The sequence below is a fragment of the Erythrolamprus reginae genome, chromosome 2, assembly GCF_031021105.1.
Source record: "Erythrolamprus reginae isolate rEryReg1 chromosome 2, rEryReg1.hap1, whole genome shotgun sequence".
NCBI classification, from domain to species: Eukaryota; Metazoa; Chordata; class Lepidosauria; order Squamata; family Dipsadidae; genus Erythrolamprus; species Erythrolamprus reginae.
Genome location: NC_091951.1, coordinates 21447929 through 21471446, shown reverse-complemented (window position 1 = coordinate 21471446; position 23518 = coordinate 21447929). Strand labels below are relative to the sequence as shown.

Here is a 23518-nt window from a genome sequence, read left to right as displayed (position 1 = left end):
GGAACTGGGTATGTCTAGTTTAATGAAAAGAAGGAACGGGAGACATGATAGCAGTGTTCCAATATCTCAGGGGATTCCACAAAGAAAAGGGCGTCAATCTATTCTCCAAAGCACCTGAGGGTAGAATAAGAAGCAATGGGTACAAACTAAAGGAGAGAAGTAACTTAGAACTAAGAAATTTCCTGACAGTTAGAACAATTAATCAGTGGAACATATTGCTTCCTGAAGTTGTGAACATTCCAACACTGGACATTTGTCTGAAGTAATGTAGCGTTTCCTGCCTAAGCAGAGAGATTGGCTAGAAGATCTCCAAGGTCTTCTTGTTGTTGTTGTTGTTGTTTGCCTGCTTGTCCGCTATATAGTTTGATGGGATATTCTCTTTTTGTTTTGTTTTTTAAAAATCCTTTTGGAAATATTTCTTCTACTATATATAGGCTATCACTCCCTCTTTTGTAGGCTCCAGTTTGTAAACCCTGCTGCATACTGTTCATACTGAAGTCTCTGGAGACTTTACAGGTCAATTTACAGAGGAAGAAGGATTTTAGCATTTAGCAGATATAACATTTCTTCCTTCAGGTATGCTGGTGGCTCTTGGATGCAGACCATAGGAATGAAGATGTCTTCCTTAGAGTGTTTGGTCTAATGGTGCTACCATGTAATAAATACTTAGGAGCTGTGGGAAATCCATCTTGAAGTTTTGGGATATAGAGAGTTTTGATTTCCACTGAGAGTCACCCTGAACAAAGACGATTGTGTCATTCTTTAAACCTTCATGAACATTTACAATTGAGAGAGTCCAGAAATATTTCAGAAGAAGAATACTCTACTCCTCAGAATCAAATACCTTATTCCAACAGACTTGAAATTTTGGGCTCAAAAAATTTAGAGGTACGTCACCTTCGATCTGATCTTAATGTAGTTCATAAAATCATCGGCCACACTGTTCTTCCTTATTTATTTATTTATTTCATTTATTTATTTTGTCGAATACACAATGAGAGTTATAAAATACATAGTAAAATACATGATGAAGGTTATAGAGGAGATACTTATAGTAAAATATATCTATGAAAGAATAGAAAAGAAGATATAGTAATACAGTAGTCCCTCGCTATACCGCGCTTCACCTATTGCGGCTTCACTTCATCGCGGGTTTCTGAGGAAGTCGATTGGCAGATTTAAACAGCCCGCCGAACTTGATCAGCAGGTTTTTCACAAAAAAAAATATATCTAAAATTGTAAATACTGTATTTAAATACTGTATCTAAAATAAATACTGTGTGGGAAGGGTTTATAAACACTTAAAACAATGAAAACTTACCAAACAATTACAATATAAATACTTAAATAAGTACTATCAGTCGATAAATTCCCCATCGCGGATTTCACCTATCGCGGCCAGGTCTGGAACGTAACACCAGCGATAGGTGAGGGACTACTGTAGAACATATCAATGAAAGAATAGAAGAAGAGATATAGGAATAGAAGAAAGGTATAGGAGGTATAGGAGAGCAATAGGACAGCGGACAGAAGGCACTCTAGTGCACTTGTACTCGCCCCTTACTGACCTCTTAGGAATCTGAGTAGGTCAATTGTGGATAATCTAAGGGTAAAATGTTGGGGGTTTGGGGATGACACTACGGAGTCCGGTAATGAGTTCCACGCTTCGACAACTCGGTTACTGAAGTCATATATTTTACAGTCAAGTTTGTCAATTAATACCTCAGCTTCATATGCAACAACACACAAGCACACAATAGATTGAAACTCAATGTAAATGGCTCCAAAAGCAACACATTTGACTATTTCACTAGGCTCATTTGCAAAGTGAAAAAGATTTGACAGCATTTATACAGTGAAAACATCTTGCAAACGCCTTAGAGACGGGACAAGAGTGTTTTTCTGCCGCTACCAGGAGATGGCAGTCAGATAGGCAACATATGTGCCTGAAACATACCTGATAGAGGAGTTAAAACCATCGAGTATAAATTGCTAGAAAAGATGAGAGAGAGAAACAGAACTTCCTCTTCCGGAAGACTCATGGGAGGGAGGTGGGGTGCAGAGCGGCTTTTGGGCTCTTCCGAGGATCGAAGCATCAGCTGGAAGGTGAGTTGAGAGCAGGTGGAGGGAGAGTCCGGGAGCAAGTCGGGCTGTTTCGTTCCCTCCACGGCCTGGAAGCAGAGAAGCAACCGGGCTGAAGCGCGTCAGCTGCTGGTGCTGCAGGTTTCTCCCCTGCCCAATTTTAATCCCACTGGTGCTGCACGCTGTGAAACCAGTGGCTGCAATTTTCTGCTGGTGGGAAGATTGAAAGAGTCTCAAGTTAAGGTTGATTCTCTGGGAATGGCTTCCCTCCAGAGGTTGTGGGTGCTCCATCACTGGGGGTTGTGAGAGAGTTGGGAGGGACCTTGGGGGTCTTCTATTCCGACCCCTGCGCAAACAGGAGACTCAATACCATTTCTGTCAATCCGTTAATTGTCCTCAGTGTCTGGAAAATTCTACGTACTTGTAGGCAGGTTCTCTCCTGGGTTGGTTTCCATCCGATGCTTCTTGTCTTGCCTTCTGGTGCATTGCAAAATAAGTTGACCCCCTTCTTCTTGACCCCTCAAGTGTTGGAAGATGGCTCTCATGTCATACCTAGTCCTTCCTTTCACTGGACTAGACATACCCAATTCCTGCAACTCTTCTTTGTATCTTTTAGCCTCCAGTCCACTAATCATCTGTTCTTCTCTTCCCTGTTCTCTTTATAGAGACTCTACTACACTTTTTTTTAACATTGTGGTATTCAAAAAACGTTGCAGTAATCCTAAATGTGATCTTTCTAAAGCATCCTAAATTGATACTAATACAGCTTGCTCTTTTTAGGGGATTGTTCACTATGATAGAACTTCAAGTAACTTCACAGTTACTGCTATTGAGCCACGTTGTATCTATTCTCTACTTCCTATTTGGTTTTTCTTGGCTAAGTGTACAACCTACTTTTCTCTCTCTTTAATTTCATTTTGTTGGATAGAGACCAGTGTTCAAATCTATTGAAAGTCAAGTTCAAAGTCCACAAGGAAAGTCTGAATTTGACAAAATGGAGGTGTGTGTTTATGAAGAATTCGCTGGGATGTTAAAATACAGTAATGAAGATTTTAAAAATTGTCTTCTGGACTTTAGAGATGGAAAAAAACACAGGAAAAAAGCTGGAATATAATGAAAAGTAACTTGACAATAAAAGACAGGTTGACAATTATATTGGTATTTATAATGATTACACTGGGATTGAGAGTGAGAAGAAAAAAGCAACAGGAGCATATTGGTATCAGAAGATGCAATTAAAAATGAAGGGATAATAGTGAGAAGAGACTAGAAGGGATTGAGAATATACCTACAGTGTAGTTCCTACACAAATAATACATTCAAAATGAAGAAAATTATTCATTTTTAATATAGAAACAAACGATTTTGCATCTTCTCTTTTATACAGTCAGAGAAAGAACACTATATGCATTGCAAATTTACACAGATTACCAAAAACTGTATCAATTGCTAGTCCTTTGCATTACTAAGAATGCTTGATTGACCCAATTAAACAACTGAATTTGAATGGATATTTGAACAGGGAAATTGGTAGTCTTCTATGGATCATAAATAATTTAAGTGATTAGTATTGGGGCATGTTAGACTTTTCACTATAATATATACTTTTATTCTTTTTTACCATCATCTCTAATTATTTTATAAACAATTAAAGTTCAATTTTTCTTTGAAACTTACAGACAAAGAGGATGGCAATAAGACCACTCGGGACCATTGAAATAGAAAGCAACATTGAAAAGGGAAGAAAATCAAGGGAAAAATCAAAATATTTTCCATTTCTTTCAGAAAACCATTCAATTCTCCTCCTCCAGCAGCTGTTAGACAAGAGGGAGAAAATCAAGAGAGGTTTCAAGATCGAATAAGCAGATTATGCAGAACTCAAGGATACGTTACATGGTTTTTCCTCCATCAGCCAAAAAGGGAAATATCTGGAAGTCAGTTGAGATGAAAAGGTCAACAATAAAGCCATGTAGAGCAGACAGTAATGCAGGCCTCTCCCTGTGAGGAAGAAAATGGCTTGAACGAAAACACCATTAAACAAGGCATTGTCCATATTTTTGATGAACTCAGCTTTGGAAAAATTGTAGTTTTTTGTGGAAAAACAAGAGATTGCAAATCACAGCAGTTTATACATTGAGGAGCTAGACAGAACATTTCCCTTGTGATTCTTGGAACTAAATACACAAGAGAGAAGCCACAAAAGAACCCCAATGTGTTACATCTTTAGTGAGCATGGCAACATGGTGGTACACCAAAAGACACACACGAGTAAGGAAACACATGACTGTGCAGATTGTGTGAACATTTCATTAGAAATTCTCAGGTCATGACACACTAAAGGATGCAGACACAGGAATAACACAATTTGAATATCCTTTCTGTGAGGAAAGTTTCAAAGAGAATTCCAGTCAAACCCAAGACTCGCCTAAAAGAGAAAACGTTTGAATGTGCACACTGTGTAAAAAAACCGAGTCACAATTTCAGTCATGAAACACAAGAGGACTCACACAGGAGAGAAACCCTTTGAATGTCCCGACTGTGGGAAAGGTTTTAGTGTTAATTCCAGCCTGGTGACACACCAGAGGACTCACACAGGAGAAAAACCCTTTGAATGTCCTGACTGTGGGAAATGTTTTAGTGTTAATTCCAGCCTGGTGACACACCAGAGGACTCACACAGGAGAAAAGCCCTTTGAATGTCCTGACTGTGGGAAGAGTTTTAGTGTTAATTCCAGCCTGGTGACACACCAGAGGACTCACACAGGAGAGAAACCCTTTGAATGTCCTGACTGTGGGAAAAGTTTTAGTCGGAGTTCCCACCTTGTGACACACCAGAGGACTCACACAGGAGAGAAACCCTTTGAATGTCCTGACTGTGGGAAAAGTTTTAGTTTTAATTCCAGCCTGGTGACACACCAGAGGACTCACATAGGAGAAAAACCCTTTGAATGTCCTGACTGTGGGAAAAGTTTTAGTGTTAATTCCAGCCTGGTGAAACACCAGAGGACTCACACAGGAGAGAAACCCTTTGAATGTCCTGACTGTGGGAAAAGTTTTAGTCGAAGTTCCCACCTGGTGACACACCAGAGGACTCACACAGGAGAGAAACCCTTTGAATGTCCTGACTGTGGGAAAAGTTTTAGTGTTAATTCCAGCCTGGTGAAACACCAGAGGACTCACACAGGAGAGAAACCCTTTGAATGTCCTGACTGTGGGAAAAGTTTTAGTCGAAGTTCCCACCTGGTGACACACCAGAGGACTCACACAGGAGAGAAACCCTTTGAATGTCCTGACTGTGGGAAAAGTTTTAGTGTTAATTCCAGCCTGGTGACACACCAGAGGACTCACACAGGAGAGAAACCCTTTGAATGTACTGACTGTGGGAAAGGTTTTAGTGATAATTCCAGCCTTGTGAAACACCAGAGGACTCACACAGGAGAGAAACCCTTTGAATGTTCTGACTGTGGGAAAGGATTTAGTGTTAATTCCAGCCTTGTGAAACACCAGAGGAGTCACACAGGAGAGAAACCCTTTGAATGTTGTGACTGTGGGAAAGGTTTTAGTGATAATTCCAGCCTGGTGCAACACCAGAGGACTCACACAGGAGAGAAACCCTTTGAATGTCCTGACTGTGGGAAAAGTTTTAGTCGAAGTTCCCACCTGGTGACACACCAGAGGACTCACACAGGAGAGAAACCCTTTGAATGTCCTGACTGTGGGAAAGGTTTTAGTCATAATTCCAGCCTGGTGAGACACCAGAGGATTCACACAGGAGAGAAACCCTTTGAATGTCCTGACTGGGAAAAGTCTTAGTCAGAGGTCCCACCTGGTGAGACACCAGAGGACTCACAAAGGAGGGAAACCCTTTGAATGTCCTGACTGTGGGAAAAATTTTAGTCAGAGTTCCCACCTGGTGAAACACCAGAAGACTCACACATGAAGGAGAGCGAGGTAGGAGGGAAGAAGGTAAGAGGGAGAGTGGGAGAAAAGGTGGAGGGAAGCGAATGAGATAGAGGGAGGCTAGTAATATGAAATATAGAAGGAAAACAGATGGGAGATAAAAGTAACATTGCAGGACTTCCGGTGGCCGACGAGCCCTGTCGGGAGGGTGCCGACGGAGCTCCGTCCCCAGACCTCAGTTTTCACCCTGGCGGTCCCATTTCTAGTGATCTGATCGGACCCGGAGAGTCCGATCCAGAACAGGGGCTCTTTGAACATCATGGGACTATTCACCGCTACCCCCAATGTGTAGGATTGCCCCGCAGTGCCAGGAGGAAAGATCCGGGCCCTGGCAATGGCCGTCACCTGGCCATAGCGGCCCCTCTAGAAGAGAGGAACAACAAGGAAAAAAACCAGAGCAGTCTAGCAGAGTGCTTGGATCAACAGAGAAAGAAGAAGGTAAAGTGATTAATACTCCTACAAATAAAATTGATACAGAAATTTACAAATTTAATTAAGGCGAAGAAGAAAGTTAAAGTAATTTCCCAGTGTGAGTGGACTTTAATAAGCCGGAACAGCTTCAGCTCACAAAGTCATAGAGACTATTAATAGAGCGTCAGATTGAACCTGGAAGGTTTTATTAAATTTATCGGAACCGAGGGGATAAGAACGGTATTGAATTGAACTCTATTTTAGCAATCAAAGAGTGTTATTTAAATTTAAAATTATTGGTTTCATTACTTCTTGTGTGGAATCTACACAGTGACTGCATTTGCAGCAGCTGCAGGAAATATTACATAACATGGAGGATTAATATTCCACGAAGACAAAGGGTTTGATGAAGACAAAGGACTAGGCTCGTTTCAGTATTCAGTGGCACCTCGTCTTATGAACGCCTCTTCTAACGAACTTTTCGAGATATGAACCCGGTGTTTAAGATTTTTTTGCCTCTTCTTCCGAACTATTTTCACCTTACGAACACAAACTGCTGCTGCTGGGATGAAGGGGTTTCTTTTTTTTCTTTTTTGAAGAAAGAAAAGGGAGGGGCGGCTTGGAGATGGAAAGAGTTTGCATTAACAAAGCTAGGAGAACGGAGTGCTTGCAGAGGCACTGAAAGGGTGTCTTTATATTCTTTAATATATGACTAGATGTGTTTTCACATAGCGAGTTATAATAGATACTTTATTCATTTTGATTTAACTTATAATTAAATCTTATATTTTTCAATATTTCACTAGATGTATTTTTACATAGAGAGTTGTAATAGACATTTTAAAATATTCTCTGGATTGATTCAAACAACAATAAGTTCTTTTTTTCTGTAGAACGAAGACTTCTACCTTGAGTGGAGCGATGGTAGCTCCTTTTTATGTTATATGTTATGTTTATAATGTTTGTCTTTGAAAATTAATAAAAATATTTTTTTAAAAAAATAAAAGTAACATTGTAAATTTAGGATATTTGTTTATCATATATTGGAAAAATGTATAAGTTTGTAACATGTTGATGTGGTATATGTATAAATTTAAAGTTTGTGCAGAAAAATAAATAAATAATTAATTTCCTATCTGTGGGAAAGCTTTCAGTCAGAATTGCAACCTGGTGGTACCCCAGAGGATTCACACAGGAGAGAAACCATTTTAATGTCCTTTTTTTGGGACAGGTTTAAGTTATAATTCCAGCAATATGAGATACCAGCAGACTCACACCATGGAGAAATCTTTGAAATGTCCAATCTGAGGACATTACTTCAAGCATAAATCATCCCTTATTGCACACAAGGAAATTCACATGAGGCAACATTTCAGGAGTTTTGAGAAGTCTTGAATTTCATTTGTGATCTCTCTTTGAAAGTGTAGGTGAGAAATTGATTGTTGGAATTTTGGCCTGATTTAGTTTACTCTCACATTTCTCAGGATTAAATTTATAGGTGGAGAGAAAGTGAAAGTAGAAAATGGCCTCACTTGCATAACATTGACAGGTTTAATATTTCTTGTAAGAATTTTTAAATCTCTGCTGGTAATCTATCTGGTTCTTGGATCTTGTTATTTTTTTTCTGTGTTTTTACCACCTCCATCAACTCCATCATTGTTATTTTTTCATTAAACATATTTTTAATATTGTCAGACACTTTGTTAATTTAGCTCTTCCCAAATTATCTTTTACTCTGAAATTTTTCTTTATTATATAATTTTTCATTAAATTCTTCAATTATTTCTTAATTTTATTTTGCAAATGTATACATCCTTTCTCATCTTCTAATTTACTTATCAAATTTTTCTTTTTCAAGTTATAGGCTAACCATCTTCCTGGTTTGTTAGCATTTTTAAAAAAGCTAAACTTTTACCTGCATCTACATGGAGGGATGTATGCACTGGAATACCCCAAGGCTCTGTTTTAGGCCCAGTACTCTTCAACATCTTCATCAAAGACTTGGACAAGGGGGAAAATTTGCAGATGACACCAAACTGACAGAAATAGCCTAATCTGCAGAAGATAGGTTCAAATACAGAGGGATCTTGACTGATTTGAACATTGGGTGCTATCAAATAAAATGAAATACAATGGTGAAAAAAGTAAGGTTCTACATTTAGGCAAGAAAAAATATTTACAAGTACAGTATATGTGGTACATTGCTCAACAGTAGTAACTGAGGGATCTTGGAGCCCTAGTGGACAACCATTTAAATAGGAGCCAGCAGTGTGCAGCAGCTGCCAAAAAAGCCAACACAGTTCTAGCCTGCATTAACAGAGGGACAGAATCAAGATCACATGAAGTGTTAATACCACTTTATAATGCCTTGGTAAGTCCACACTTGGAATACGGCATTTAGTTTTGGTCATCATGATGCAAAAAGGGTGTTGAGACTCTAGAAACTAAAGTTCAGAGAAGAGCAACAAAAATGATTAGGGGACTGGAGACTAAAACATATGAAGAACGGTTGCAGGAACTGGGTATGTCTAGTTTAATGAAAGAAGGAACAGGGGAGACATGATAGCAGTGTTCCAATATCTCAGGGGATTCCACAAAGAAAAGGGCATCAATCTATTCTCCAAAGCACCTGAGGGTAGAACAAGAAGCAATGGGTACAAACTAAAGGAGAGAAGTAACTTAGAACTAAGAAATTTCCTGACAGTTAGAACAATTAATCAGTGGAACATATTGCTTCCTGAAGTTGTGAACATTCCAACACTGGACATTTGTCTGAAGTAATGTAGCGTTTCCTGCCTAAGCAGAGAGATTGGCTAGAAGATCTCCAAGGTCTTCTTGTTGTTGTTGTTGTTGTTTGCCTGGTTGTCCGCTATATAGTTTGATGGGATATTCTCTTTTTGTTTTGTTTTTTAAAAATCCTTTTGGAAATATTTCTTCTACTATATATAGGCTATCACTCCCTCTTTTGTAGGCTCCAGTTTGTAAACCCTGCTGCATACTGTTCATACTGAAGTCTCTGGAGACTTTACAGGTCAATTTACAGAGGAAGAAGGATTTTAGCATTTAGCAGATATAACATTTCTTCCTTCAGGTATGCTGGTGGCTCTTGGATGCAGACCATAGGAATGAAGATGTCTCCCTTAGAGTGTTTGGTCTAATGGTGCTACCATGTAATAAATACTTAGGAGCTGTGGGAAATCAGTCTTGAAGTTTTGGGATATAGAGAGTTTTGATTTCCACTGAGAGTCACCCTGAACAAAGACGATTGTGTCATTCTTTAAACCTTCTTCATGAACATTTACAATTGAGAGAGTCCAGAAATTTTTCGCAAGAAGAATACTCTACTCCTCAGAACTGAATACCTTATTCCACGAGACTTGAAATTTTGGGCTCAAAAAATTTAGAGGTACGTCGCCTTCGATCAGATCTAAATGTAGTTCATGAAATCATCTGCCACACTGTTCTACCTGTCAATTAATACCTCAGCTTCAAACGCAACAACACACAAGCACACAATAGATTGAAGCTCAATGTAAACTGCTCCAAAAGCATCACATTTGACTATTTCACTAGGCTCACTTGCAAAGAAGTTGGTCCCGTCAACTAAACAATGTCATTTGACGGGACCCAGTGGAAGAGCCTTCCCTGTGGCGGCCCTGACCCTCTGGAACCAACTCCCCCCAGAGATTAGAATTGCCCCCACCCTCCTAGCCTTTCGTAAGCTCCTTAAAACCCATCTCTGCCATCAGGAATGGGGGAACTGAGATATTCTTTCCCCCTAGGCCTCTACAATTTTGCATGGTATGTTTGTATGTATGTTTGGTTTTATTAAAAAGGTTTTTTTAGTTGTTTTAGTATTGGATTGTTACATACTGTTTTTATCACTGTTGTTAACCCCCCCCCCAGTCCAGGGAGAGGGGCCGCATACAAATCAAATCAATCAATCAATCAATCAATCAATCAATAAATAAATAAATAAATAAAATTAAATTTGAAGTGAAAAAGATTTGAGACCATTAATACATCTTGCAAACGCCTTAGAGATGGGACAAGAGTGTTTTTCTACCGCTATCAGGACATGGCAGTCAGATAGGCAAGGTATGTGCATAAAGCATGCCTGATAGAGCAGTTAAAACCATCGAGTACAGAATTGCTAGAAAAGATCAGAGGACTTCCTTTTCCGGAAGACTCATGGGACGGAGGTGGGGTGAAGAGCGGCTTTTCTGCTCTTCCGAGGATCGAATCAACAGCTGGAAGGTGAGTTGAGGGCAGCTTTGGGGGGAGAGTCCGGGAGGAAGTCGGGCTGTTTGGTTCCCTCCACGGCCTGGAAGCAGAGAAGCAACCGGGCTGAAGCACGTCAGCTGCTGGTGCTGCAAGTTCCTCCCCTGCCCAAATTGAATCCCACTGGTGCTGCACGCTGTGAAACTGGTGGCTGCAATTTTCTGCTGGTGGGAAGATTGAAAAAGTCTCCCGACCCTCTGGAACCAACTCCCCCCGGAGATTAGAACTGCCCCTACTCTCCTTGCCTTTCGTAAGCTCCTTAAGACCTACCTTTGTCGTCAGGCATGGGGGAACTAAGACATCTCCCCCGGGCATATACAATTCATGAATGGTATGTCTGTCTGTATGTTTGTTTAGAAAATGGGGTTTTAAAAATATTTTTAAACTGTAATTTAGATTTGTTGTAGATTGTTTCACTTTGTTGTGAGCCGCCCCGAGTCTGCGGAGAGGGGCGGCATACAAATCTAAATAATAAATTAATAAATAAATAAGTTAAGGTTGATTCTCCTGGAATGGCTTCCCTCCAGAGGTTGTGGGTGCTCCATCACTGGGGGTTGTGACAGAGTTGGGAGGGACCTTGGGGGTCTTCTATTCCGACCCCTGAGCAAACAGGGGACCCAATACCATTTCAGGCAATCGGTTAATTGTTCTCAGTGTCAGGAAAATTCTCCTTACTTGTAGGCTGCTTCTCTCCTGGGTTAGTTTCCATCTACTGCTTCTTATCTTGCCTTCTGGTGCATTGCAAAATAAGTTGACCCTCTTTTTCTTCACCCCTCAAGTGTTGGAAGATGGCTCTCATGTCATACCTAGTCCTTCCTTTCACTGGACTAGACATACCCAATTCCTGCAACTCTTCTTTATATCTTTTAGCCTCCAGCCCCCTAATCATCCCTACTTCTCTTCTCTGTTGTTTTTATAGAGTCTCTACTACACTTTTTTTAAATATTGTGGTAATCAAAACAAGTTGCAGTAATCCTAAATGTGATCTTTCTAAAGCATCATAAATTGATACTAATACTGCTTGCTCTTTTTAGGGGATTGTTCACTATGATAGAACTTCAAGTAACTTCACAGTTACTGCTATTGAGCCACGTTGTATCTATTCTCTACTTCCTATTTGGTTTTTCTACCTAAGTGTACAACCTGCTTTTTTTCTCTCTTTAATTTCATGTTGTTGGATAGAGCCCAGTGTTCAAATCTATAGAAAGTCAAGTCCAAAGTCCACAAGGAAAGTCTGAATTTGACAAAATGGAGGTGTGTGTTTATGAAGAATTCGCTGGGATGTTAAAATACATTCATGAAGATTTTAAAAATTGTTTTTTGGACTTCAGAGGTGGAAAAAAAATGGGATTTATAATGATTACACTGTGATTGAATGTGACAACAAAATAGGAACTGGAGCATATTGGTATCAGAAGATGCAATTAAAAATGAGGGGGTAATAGTGAGAAGAGACTAAAAGGGATTGAGAATATACCTACAGTGTAGTTCCTACACAAATAATACATTCAAAACGAAGAAAATGAGTTGGGGCAGTTATTGATAGGAAAAAAAAAAGATTACCACAATCGGATTGGAAGGGAAATATTTGAAATATTAAAAGAATGAGCGATTGACGGTGGAATGTCATAATTTTTTAAGAATTTGTTTATTAAAAAATAATAGAAAAAAAGAATAAAGTATATAATTTATCAGTTGGATTTTTTGTTATGGGCAATTTAAAATGTTATTAACCAATAGATGGAATAGTAATAACAAGATAATCCCCACTTGGGTAAAGACCTTGGTATACTAATAACAAAAGATTTAAGTGCCAAAGCCCACTGCAACAATATAGCCAAGAAGGCTTCAAGAGTTGTAAACCTAATCCTGCGTAGCTTCTGCTCTGGCAATCTCACACTACTTACCAGAGCTTACAAAACTTTTGCCAGACCCATCCTTGAATACAGCTCATTTATTTGGAACCCATATCGCATCTCAGACATTAACACCCTTGAAAATGTCCAAAAATACTTCACCAGAAGAGCCCTTCACTCCTCCACTCGAAAGAGAATACCCTACGAGACTAGAGTTTCAATCGTGAGGCTAGAAAGTTTAGAACTAAGACGCTTTAAACAAGATCTAAGTATTGCCCACAAGATCATATGCTGCAATGTCCTGCCTGTCGGTGACGACTTTAGCTTCAACCACAACAACACAAGAGCACACAACAGATTTAAACTTAATATTAACCGCTCCAAACTTGATTGTAAAAAATATGATTTCAGTAACCGAGTTGTTGAAGCGTGGAACTCATTACCGGATTCCATAGTGTCATCCCCAAACCCCCAACACGTTACCCTTAGGTTATCCACGATTGACCTATCCAGATTCCTAAGAGGTCAGTAACGGGCGAGTACAAGTGCACTAGAGTGCCTTCCGTCCGCTGTCCTCTTGCTCTCCTATATCTCCTATACCTTTCTTCTATTCCTATATCTCTTCTTCTATTCTTTCATTGATATGTTCTATTCCTATATCTTCTCTTCTATTCTTTCTTAGATATAATTTACTATGAGTATATCCTCTATAACCTTCATCACGTATTTTACTATGTGTATACCCACTAAAACCCTCATTGTGTATTGGAAAAAATCAATCAATAAAAATAAAATTAAAAAAACTCCTATGGTAGAAAGGGGTGGGTGGATGCAGGGGAGAAATAGTGTTAAAGCAGGAAGTGACCTAAACCCATTTTACAACTCTTCTTCCTAGAAGCCATTCTAGGAATAGACATCTCGGTCAATTTAACCCTTAGAGAGAATTATCCCTGATAATTGGATTTAGGCAACTTCCTGCTTTTAACATTATTACTCCCCCACATCCACCCACCCCTTTCTACCATAGGAGTTTTTTCCACTCTGAGGGTCAATGGCCCTGAAAATAAGACATGTCCAGAAAACAAGCCCAACAGGACTTTTCAAGACATGCATAATAAGCCCCCCCAATACCTTCCGGGGAAAGAGGGGAGACATGCCTGGAGCCGGTCTTTCTCTGACAGGAACTTTTGGCTGGGAGAGGGAGGGCAAGCGAGAGACAGCTACACACACACACACACACACACACACACACACACACACTGCAGGACGAGTTAAGCTCCTCTGGACTCTGACTATGTGAGTTTGAAACACGCTCCTGCCTGTGAAGAACAGGAGGGAAGCATTGATTCCTTCATCGCCAATAGGAGCATGTTTCAAAAGACTGCTGAAGGCAGCCCAGAGCAGCTGAGCCAGTCCAGCAAGGGAGGGAGGGAGGGAGGGAGGGGGCGGCAAGAGGCTGAGCCGAAAGGGACGGCGACAGGGACATCTGCTTGTCAAGCCCTGTGCTCATCTGGGCTCTGCCTACGTCAATTTGAAATGCCTCCTGCTCACTCACTGCCGTGTTTATCAACCTTTTTTCTTCAGGGGATCCCTTTGGTGTCATCAGATTTCTGGCGGAACCTGTACCGTGTACTGGTACTGTTTATGTCCCTCCAAGGTGAGCCCCCAATTTATTTCAATCTAAAGAACATCAGGCTCAGTAGTGTCAGCTTCATCTTAGTTTTGTTTGTTAATAAATTTAATAAACAGCCACACTTCTACCCTGTTTCCCCGATAGTAAGACACCCCCGATTGTAAGACGTATCGGGGGTTTCAGGGGGGTCGGCTAATATAAGCCGTACCCCGAAAGTAAGACATATGTCTTACTTTCGGGGAAACACGGGGGTATTGCCGGGGGGGAGCCCGATGACGTCGCTTCCAAGCTCCCCGCGCGCCCCTTGCCTTCGCCTCGCCGCGGCGCCACCGCCTCTTCCCCGGCTTGGCAAAGCGAAGGACGGCGCTGGTCCGAAGCGAGCCGAGCGGGCGGCGGTTTGCAGCGAAGGTGCTCGTCCCAGCAACAGAGTCCTGCCGAGGCTCGGCTGCAAGCGGCCAGTGAGGCCGACCGGCTCCGAGGCGAGCGGCCGGAGCTGCGCCCTCCTTCGCCTGCCTCCTTTCCGGCAGGCAGGTGGGGCTGCCCAACTGCGCAGAGCGGCTCCTCCCCTCCAGACACACGCTTCCCCGACATGCGTCTGCGGCTCCACGTGTGCACGCCGCTTGGAGCCCTGAGGTTGAACTTGGAAAAGGGCTCACGAGGCTCCTGTCCCGCGGCTGCCCTTCTGGACTCTGGGGAGATGCCTTCGGGAACACAACCCTTTCAATTTTTTCCAATGTAAGACATACCACGAAAGTAAGACGTAGTGGGGCTTTTGGGGGTAAAAAGAAAGTAAGACACTGTGTTACTTTCGGGGAAACACGGTAGCTGTGATGAGCTGCACTTCCTTGTCTTTTCCAAACATGCTTCCCACACACAGGGGATCTTTCTCTCTTCAAAATTCGGCCAGAAATGAGTGTTCATGAGACTCTTGGAGCAAAAGGGAAAAGATTTATTGCATTTAGTCAAAATGTTCCTTCTGGTGCTTTTTTCTCGTGCCCTTTTCCCCCCTCCTCACTACAGAGAGAGAGGGGGACACGCGCCAGAGAGGTGAACCAGGAAGTGCATAGCCGGCTGCTTCTGCCACTGAGCTCTGCTGGGAGTTAATCTCCTACCGCCGGACGGGGGTCAGTGGATACAACATCAGGCATGTGACGGAACTCCATGTCCCATGTAGGATTGGTGACCTTCCCCCACCCTGTTCCGCTCTGTCCTGCCCAACCTGCCACCTCTAAATTGTTTCCCACCGTGAGACGGGCATCATACTGGTACTGGAGTTTGCCAGCTCTGTGTGGCTGTCGGCTGGTCTCTTTAGAGGAAAAAAGCTTGAAAATACAGAAACTCTGGTGGCGAGGGGAAGCCATTAACAACTTCTCACATTGAGAAGAGTTTATGTATCGTATAAGGGTTTTTTCCTGTAAAGGGACCAGCTGAGAGAAACACAGAGCTGCTAAACTCCAGTACAGGTAAAACGCCCGTCTCACACCCAGCTCCACCCTTGAGCCCTCTGTCCACCCCGCCTGCCCTGGAACCCCCAAACTGCATCCCATCACGAGACGGGCCCCGGTCTTATCTTTGGGGAAGCACAATATCTCCAATTATATATTCCCAGCATTACAAAATACATTTGATGATAATCACAGCAACATAGAAACCTACGTAGAAGAGTGACAGCAGAAAAAGACCTCTTGGTCCATCTAGTCTGCCCTTATACTATTTCCTGTATTTTATCTTAGGATGGATATATGTTTATCCCAGGCATGTTCAAATTCAGTTACTGTGGATTTACCAACCTGGAAGTTATTTCCAAGCATCTACTACTCTTTCAGTAAAATAATATTTTCTCATGTTGCTTCTCATCTTTCCCCCAATTAACCTCAGATTGTGCCCCCTCTCTATAAAGTATGAATTCATTAAGTCTTTCCTGATAGGTTTTATGCTTAGGATCCTCCACCATTTTTGTATCCCATCTTTGGACGCAGTCAGTTTTGTCAATATCTCTTTGTAGATGAGGTTCCAGAACTGAACACAATATTCCAAATGTGGTCTCATCAGCGCTATATAATGCAGGATCACAATCTCCCTCTTCCTATTTGTTATATCTCTAGCTATGCAGCCAAGCTTTCTACTTGCTTTCCCTACCACATGACCGCACTGTTCACCCATTTTGAGACTGTCAGAAATCACTACCCCTAAATTCGTCTCTTCTGAACTTTTTCCTAGCACAGAAGTGCCAATACAATACTCAGATTGAGGATTCCTTTTCCCCAAGTGCATTATTTTACATTTGGAAACATTAAACTGCAGTTTCCATTGCTTTGACCACTTATTTACTAAAGCTAAATCATTTGCCATATTACAGATGCCTCCAGGAATATCATCGTCAAATGGGCAAAAAGTCCCTACCAAACTTTCCCCTATGTCACTCACAAACATTTATTTATCTATCTATCTATCTATCTATCTATCTATCTATCTATCTATCTATCTATCTATCTATCTATCTATCTATCTATCTATCTATCTATCTATCTATTCAATTTTTATGCCGCCCTTCTCGTTAGATTCCGGGTGGCTCACAACATGTTAGCAATAGCACTTCTTAACAGAGATAAGCTATTGCCCCCACAATCCGGGTCCTCGTTTTACCCTCCTCGGAAGGATGGAAGGCTGAGTCAACCTTGAGCCGGTGATGAGATTTGAACCGCTAACCTTCAGATCTAGTCAGCTTCAGTGGTCTGCAGTACAGCACTCTACCTGCTGCGCCATCCTGGCTCTTCAGCCAGCTGCAAATCTACTGAACTATCAGAGATTAAGTTCACTCTTCACTAATGTATCTGTTTATGTGGAACCGTATCAAAGGCTTTGCTGAAGTCCAGGTAGGCAATATCCACAGCGCCACCTTCATCCAACACCTTTCTGACATAGTCAAAGAAATCAATGAGATTAGTCTGACATGATTTGCCCTCAGTAAAGCCATGCTGGTTTGGGTCCAATAAGTTATTGTTTTTTAGGTATTAATTTATCTTCTTTTTGAGTAAAGTCTCCATCATTTTAACTACAACTGATGTCAAGATAACTGGTCTGTAGTTGTCAGCTTCTTCTCCACTACCCTTCTTGTGGATAGGCACAACATTGGCCATTCTTCAATCATCAGGAACCTCTCCTGTTTAAAGGGATTGGTTAAACAAATCAGTCAGGGGGCTAGCAATCAGAGATCTGAGTTGTTTAAGAAGTCTGGGGTGGATGCCATCTGGACCCATTGCCTTATTTGTCCTTAATTGTCCAAGTTCTTCTAAGACCTAGGCCTCTAAGATCATTGGAGCTGAATCCTCACAGCTGGAAGCAATTGCTAGTCCTTTGCATTGCTAAGAATGCTTGATTGACCCAATTAAACAACTGAATTTGGATGGATATTTCAACATGGCTGGGTAGTCTTCTATGAATCATAATAATTTAAGTGATTAGTATTGGGGCATGTTTGATTTTTCACTATAATATATACTTTTATTCTTTTCTACCATCATCTCTAATTATTTTATAAACAATTAAAGTTCAATTTTTCTTTTTTAAAATATTTTTATTGATTTTTTCAAAGTAACAAACACAACAAACAAAACATATAACACTTAAAGGAGCTACAGTCGCTCCCCTCAAAGTAGAAGTCTTCATATAAAAGTAAAAAGTTTATCTGTAAAATACATATTGTTATATAGAGTAAAAATTTCAATCTTAATATAAATCTAAATCAGTATCAAAATTTATAAAGATATATATGAAAAGGAAAAAAAATATTTAAAAAACAAAGAGAAAAAAGAGAAGAGAGAAAAGAAAAGATGGAAAAAAATATTTATATTTGTACTAATAATTACCATCTTATACAATTCTAATACTAAATTCAAATATGTTAATAATATAGCAACACACTTATCTCTTATTCCTTGTTTCCCACCAGATATATACTTTCTGCCAAATATCATAAAATTCTGATTCTTCTTGATTATTTAACCGTCTCGTCATCATATCTAATTCGGCACAGTCTAAAATCTTCTTAAGAATATCTGTTTCTTTTGGAATCTCACTATCTTTCCATTTTTGTGCAAAAACTATCCTAGCTGCTACTAATATATGAACTATTAAATAATATATATCTTTTTTATATTTATAATTTGATATGCCCAATAGAAAAAATGCTGGTGCTTTCTTAATATCTAATTGAGTTATTTCTCTCAGCCATTTTTCTATTATGTTCCATTACTCTTTAGCTTTTGGGCACGTCCACCAACAGTGATAATAGCTACCTATTTCTATTTTACATTTCCAGCAATTAGGCGAATTAGTTTGGTACATTTTTGAAATTCTACTTGGTGGTAAGTGCCATCTATAAAACATCTTGATCTGATTTTCTTTATAAGCAGTTGACTTTGTTATTTTCCAGTTATGCGTCCAGACCTTTTCCCAGGTATTCAGATCTATCTCTCTATTTAAATTTCTACACCAACTAATCATGTTATCCTTTAATATCCATTCTATATTTTTACTATTAATTAAAAAATTATATGTTTTTCCTATCAATTTTCTTTGATCTGTGGTTAGTAATTTACCTAATATATTATTATCCTTCCTAAGTATATATGTTGTTTTGTCTTTATGAAATCTCGACTTAATCTGTATATATTGCCACCAGTCTATTGCCAGGCCGGATTCCAGCAGTTCCTGCTTTGTTTTCAAATTCCACTGATTATCTACTAAATCTTTATATTTCCAGATCTTATCCTCTTGTAATAAATTTGGAAAGGTTATGGCTTCAATGGGAGATATCCACTCCGGCATAACTAAAAAATGATCTTTTTTGACTTCATTCCAAACATCTATAAGTGCTTTCCTAATGATATGTCTTTTGAAGTAGGAATGTGTTTTATACTTTTCATACCATATAAAGGCGTGCCATCCTAACATTAAATCATGCCATTCTAAATTTAATAATCTTCTATTTTGTAAAGTAAGCCATTCTTTGGTCCAAATCAAAATTGCGGCTTGATAGTATAACTTCCAATTTGGACAGGCAAGACCTCCTCGCTCCTTTATGTCTTCTAAAGCACACTGTCTTATTCTAGGTTTTTTGTCTTGCCATATAATTTTTTTTGTTATTCTATTTAATTCTATAAAAAAATCTTTTTCCTGGATTAATTGGAATTACTTGGAATAAAAATAATACTTTAGGTAGAATATTCATTTTAATTGTAGAAATCCTACCTACTAGAGACAATTGCAAATTACTCTTTAAATCATTTTTAATTTGTTTTAAAAGTTTGGTGTAGTTATCTTCTTTTAATGTCATAGATTTTGCTGTTATCCAAATACCTAAATACTTAACTTTTTTGGTTATTTTCATATTTGACTTTTCACTATAATATATACTTTTATTCTTTTTTACAATCATCTCTAATTATTTTATAAACAATTAAAGTTCTATTTTTCTTTGAATCTTACAGACAAAGAGGATGGCAATAAGACCACTCGGGACACTTGAAAAAGAAAGCAACATTGAAAAGAGAAGATGATCAAGGGGAAAATCAAAATATTTCCCATTTCTTTCAGAAAACCATTCAATTCTCCTCCTCCAGCAGCTGTTAGAGAAGAGAGAGAAAATCAAGAGAGGTTTCAAGCTCGAATAAGCAGATTATGCAGAACTCAAGGATATGTTACATGGTTTTTCCTCCATCAGCAAAAAAGGGAAATACCTGGAAGTCAGTTGAGAGGAAAAGGTCAACAGTAAAGCCATATAGAGCAGACAGGAGTGCAGGCCTCTCCCTGTGAGGAAGAAAATGGCTTGAATGAAAGCACCATTAAACAAGGCATTGTCCATATTTTTGATAAACTCAGCTTTGGAAAAATTGCAGCTTGTTTGTGGAAAAACGAGAGATTGCAAATCACAGCTCTTTATACATTGAGGAGCTAGACAGGAGAAGAGCCATGCACACTATCTCAGTGTAGCAAAAATTGGTCAGAACAGTTCCCTTGTGATTCTTGGAACCAACTACACAAGGGATAAGCCACAAAAGAAGCCCAATGTGTTAAGTCTTTAGTGAGCATGGCAACATGGTGATACACCAGAAGACACACATGAGTAAGGAAACATATGACTGTGTAGATTGTGTGAACATTTCATTAGAAATATTCAGGTCATGACACACTAAAAGATGCAGACACAGGAATAACACAATTTGAATATCCTTTCTGTGAGGAAAGTTTCAAAGAGAATTCCAGTCAAACCCAAGACTCGCAAAAAAGAGAAAACGTTTGAATGTGCAGACTGTAAAAAAATTCAGTCACAATTTCAGTTATGAAACACCGGAGGACTCACTCAGGAGAGAAACCCTTTGAATTCCCTGACTGTGGGAAAAGTTTTAGTCAGAGTTCCCACCTGGTGACACACCACAGGACTCACACAGGAGAGAAACCCTTTGAATGCCCTGACTGTGGGAAAGGTTTTAGTCAGAGTCACCACTTGGTGCAACACCAGAGGACTCACACAGGAGAGAAACCCTTTGAATGTCCTGACTGTGGTAAAAGTTTTAGTTCGAATTCCAACCTGGTGACACACCAGAGGACTCACACAGGAGAGAAACCCTTTGAATGTCCTGACTGTGGGAAAAGTTTTAGTTCGAGTTCCCACCTGGTGACACACCAGAGGACTCACACAGGAGAGAAACCCTTTGAATGTCCTGACTGTGGGAAAGGTTTTAGTGATAATTCCAGTCTGGTGAGACACCAGAGGACTCACACAGGGGAGAAACCCTTTGAATGTCCTGACTGTGGGAAAAGTTTTCGTTCGAGTTCCCACCTGGTGACACACCAGAGGACTCACACAGGAGAGAAACCCTTTGAATGTCCTGACTGTGGGAAAAGTTTTAGTGATAATTCCAGTCTGGTAAGACACCAAAGGATTCACAGAGGAGAGAAACCCTTTGAATGTCCTGACTGTAGGAAAAGTTTTAGTGATAATTCCAGTCTGGTGAGACACCAGAGGATTCACACAGGAGAGAAACCCTTTGAATGTACTGACTGTGGGAAAAGTTTTAGTGTTAATTCCAGCCTGGTGCAACATCAGAGGACTCACACAGGAGAGAAACCATTTGAGTGTCTTGACTGTGGGAAACGTTTTAGTGATAATTACAGTCTGGTGAGACACCAGATGTTTCACACAGGAGAGAAACCCTTTGAATGTCCTGAGTGTGCGAAAGGTTTTAGTGATAATTCCAGCCTGGTGCAACACCAGAGGACTCACCAAGGAGAGAAACCCTTTGAATGTCCTGACTGTGGGAAACGTTTTAGTCAGAGTTCCTACTTGGTAAAACACCAGAGGACTCACACAGGAGAGAAACCATTTGAATGTCCTGACTGTGGGAAAAGTTTTAGTCAGAGTTCCTACTTGGTGACACACCTGAGGACACACACAGGAAAGAAACCGTTTGAATGTCCTGACTGTGGGAAAAGTTTTAGTCAGAGTGGGAACCTGGTGACACACCAGAAGACTCACACAGGACGGAGAGCGAGGTAGGAGGGAAGAAGGTAAAAGGGAGAGAGGGAGAAAAGGTGGAGGGAAGCGAATGAGATAGAGGGAGGCTAGTAACATGAAATATAGAAGGAAAACCGATGGGAGATAAAAGTAACAGTGCAAATTTAGGATATTTGTTTATCATATATTGGAAAAATGTACAAGTTTGTAACATGTTGATGTGGTATATGTATAAATTTAAAGTTTGGGGGGGGGGAGGAAAGAAAAATATCGAATTTCCTATCTGTGGGAAAGCTTTCAGTCTGAATTGCAACCTGGTGGTACCCCGGAGGATTCACACAAGAGAGAAACCATTTGGATGTCCTTTTTGTGGGAAAGGTTTTAGTTATAATTCCAGCCTTGTGAGATACCAGCAGATTCACACCATGGAGAAATCCTTGAAATGTCCAATCTGTGGACATTACTTCTGTTGTGGTTGGGACACGCCGGCAGAACAACTTCAAGCATAAATCAAGGAAATTGACATGAGGCAACATTTCAAGAGTTTAGAGAAGTCTTGAATTTCATTTGTGATCTCTCTTTGAAACTGTTGATGAGAAATTGACTGTTGGAATTTTGGCCTGATTTAGTTTACTCTCACCTTTCTCAGGATTAAATTTATAGGTGGAGAGAAAAGGAAAGTGGAAAATGGCCTCACTCACATAACATTGACAGGTTTTATATGTCTTGTAAGAATTTTTAAATCTCTGCTGGTAATCTATCTGGTTCAGGGGTCTTGTTATTTTTTTTGTGTTTTTACCCCCTCCATCAACTCCATCATTGTTATTTTTTCATTAAATATATTTTTAATATTCTCAGGCACTTTTGTTAATTTAGCTGTTCCCAAATTATTTTTTACTCTGAAATTTTTCTTTATCATATAATTTTTCATTAAATTCTTCAATTATTCTTTAATCTTGTTTTGAAAATGTATACATCCTTTCTCATCTTCTAATTTACTTATCAAATTCTTCTTTTTCAAGTTATAGGCAAACCATCTTCCTGGTTTTTTGGCATTTTTAAAAAAGTTAAACTTTTACCTGCATCTACATGGGAGGGATGCATGCACTGGAATACCCCAAGGCTGTTTTAGGCCCAGTACTCTTCAACATCTTCATCAATGACTTGGACAAGGGGAAAAATTTGCACATGACACCAAACTGAAAGGAATAGCCTAATCTCCAGAAGATAGGTTCAAATACAGAAGGATCTTGACAGATTTGAACATTGGGTGCTATCAAATAAAATGAAATACAACGGTGAAAAAAGTAAAGTTCTACATTTCGGGAAGAAAAAAATATTCACAGGTACAGTATATGTGGTACATTGCTCAACAGTAGTAACTGTGAGGGATCTTGGAGCCCTAGTGGACAACCATTTAAATAGGAGCCAGCAGTGTACAGCATCTGCCAAAAACGCCAACACTTGTCTAGCCTGCATTAACAGAGGGATAGAATCAAGATCACATGAAGTGTTAATACCACTTTATAATGCCTTGGTAAGCCCACATTTGGAATACGGCATTTAGTTTTGGTCACCATGATGCAAAAAGGATGTTGAGACTCTAGAAAAAGTTCAGAGAAGAGCAACAAAAATGATTAGGGGACTGGGGACTAAAACATATGAGGAACGATTGCAAGAACTGGGTATTTCTAGTTTAATGAAATGAAGGAACATGGGAGACATGATAGCAGTGTTCCAATATCTCAGGGGTTGCCACAAAGAAAAGGGAGTCAAT

The 23518-nt window shown here is 39.9% G+C and overlaps 1 protein-coding gene across 1 annotated transcript in view; it reads left to right on the top strand.

Annotated features, from left to right (window-relative positions):
* The window catches only part of LOC139159893 (zinc finger protein 850-like), a 36103-nt gene extending 13266 nt beyond the window's left edge, over window positions 1–22837 (top strand). Inside the window, exons 4-6 of the mRNA XM_070737343.1 lie at window positions 4630–5805; window positions 20711–21779; window positions 22764–22837. Of these exons, the coding sequence (XP_070593444.1) occupies window positions 4630–5805; window positions 20711–21779; window positions 22764–22803 (2285 nt within the window). The 3' untranslated portion in view covers window positions 22804–22837. The remainder of the gene's footprint in view (window positions 1–4629; window positions 5806–20710; window positions 21780–22763) is intronic.
* The last annotated feature ends 681 nt before the right edge of the window (window positions 22838–23518 follow it).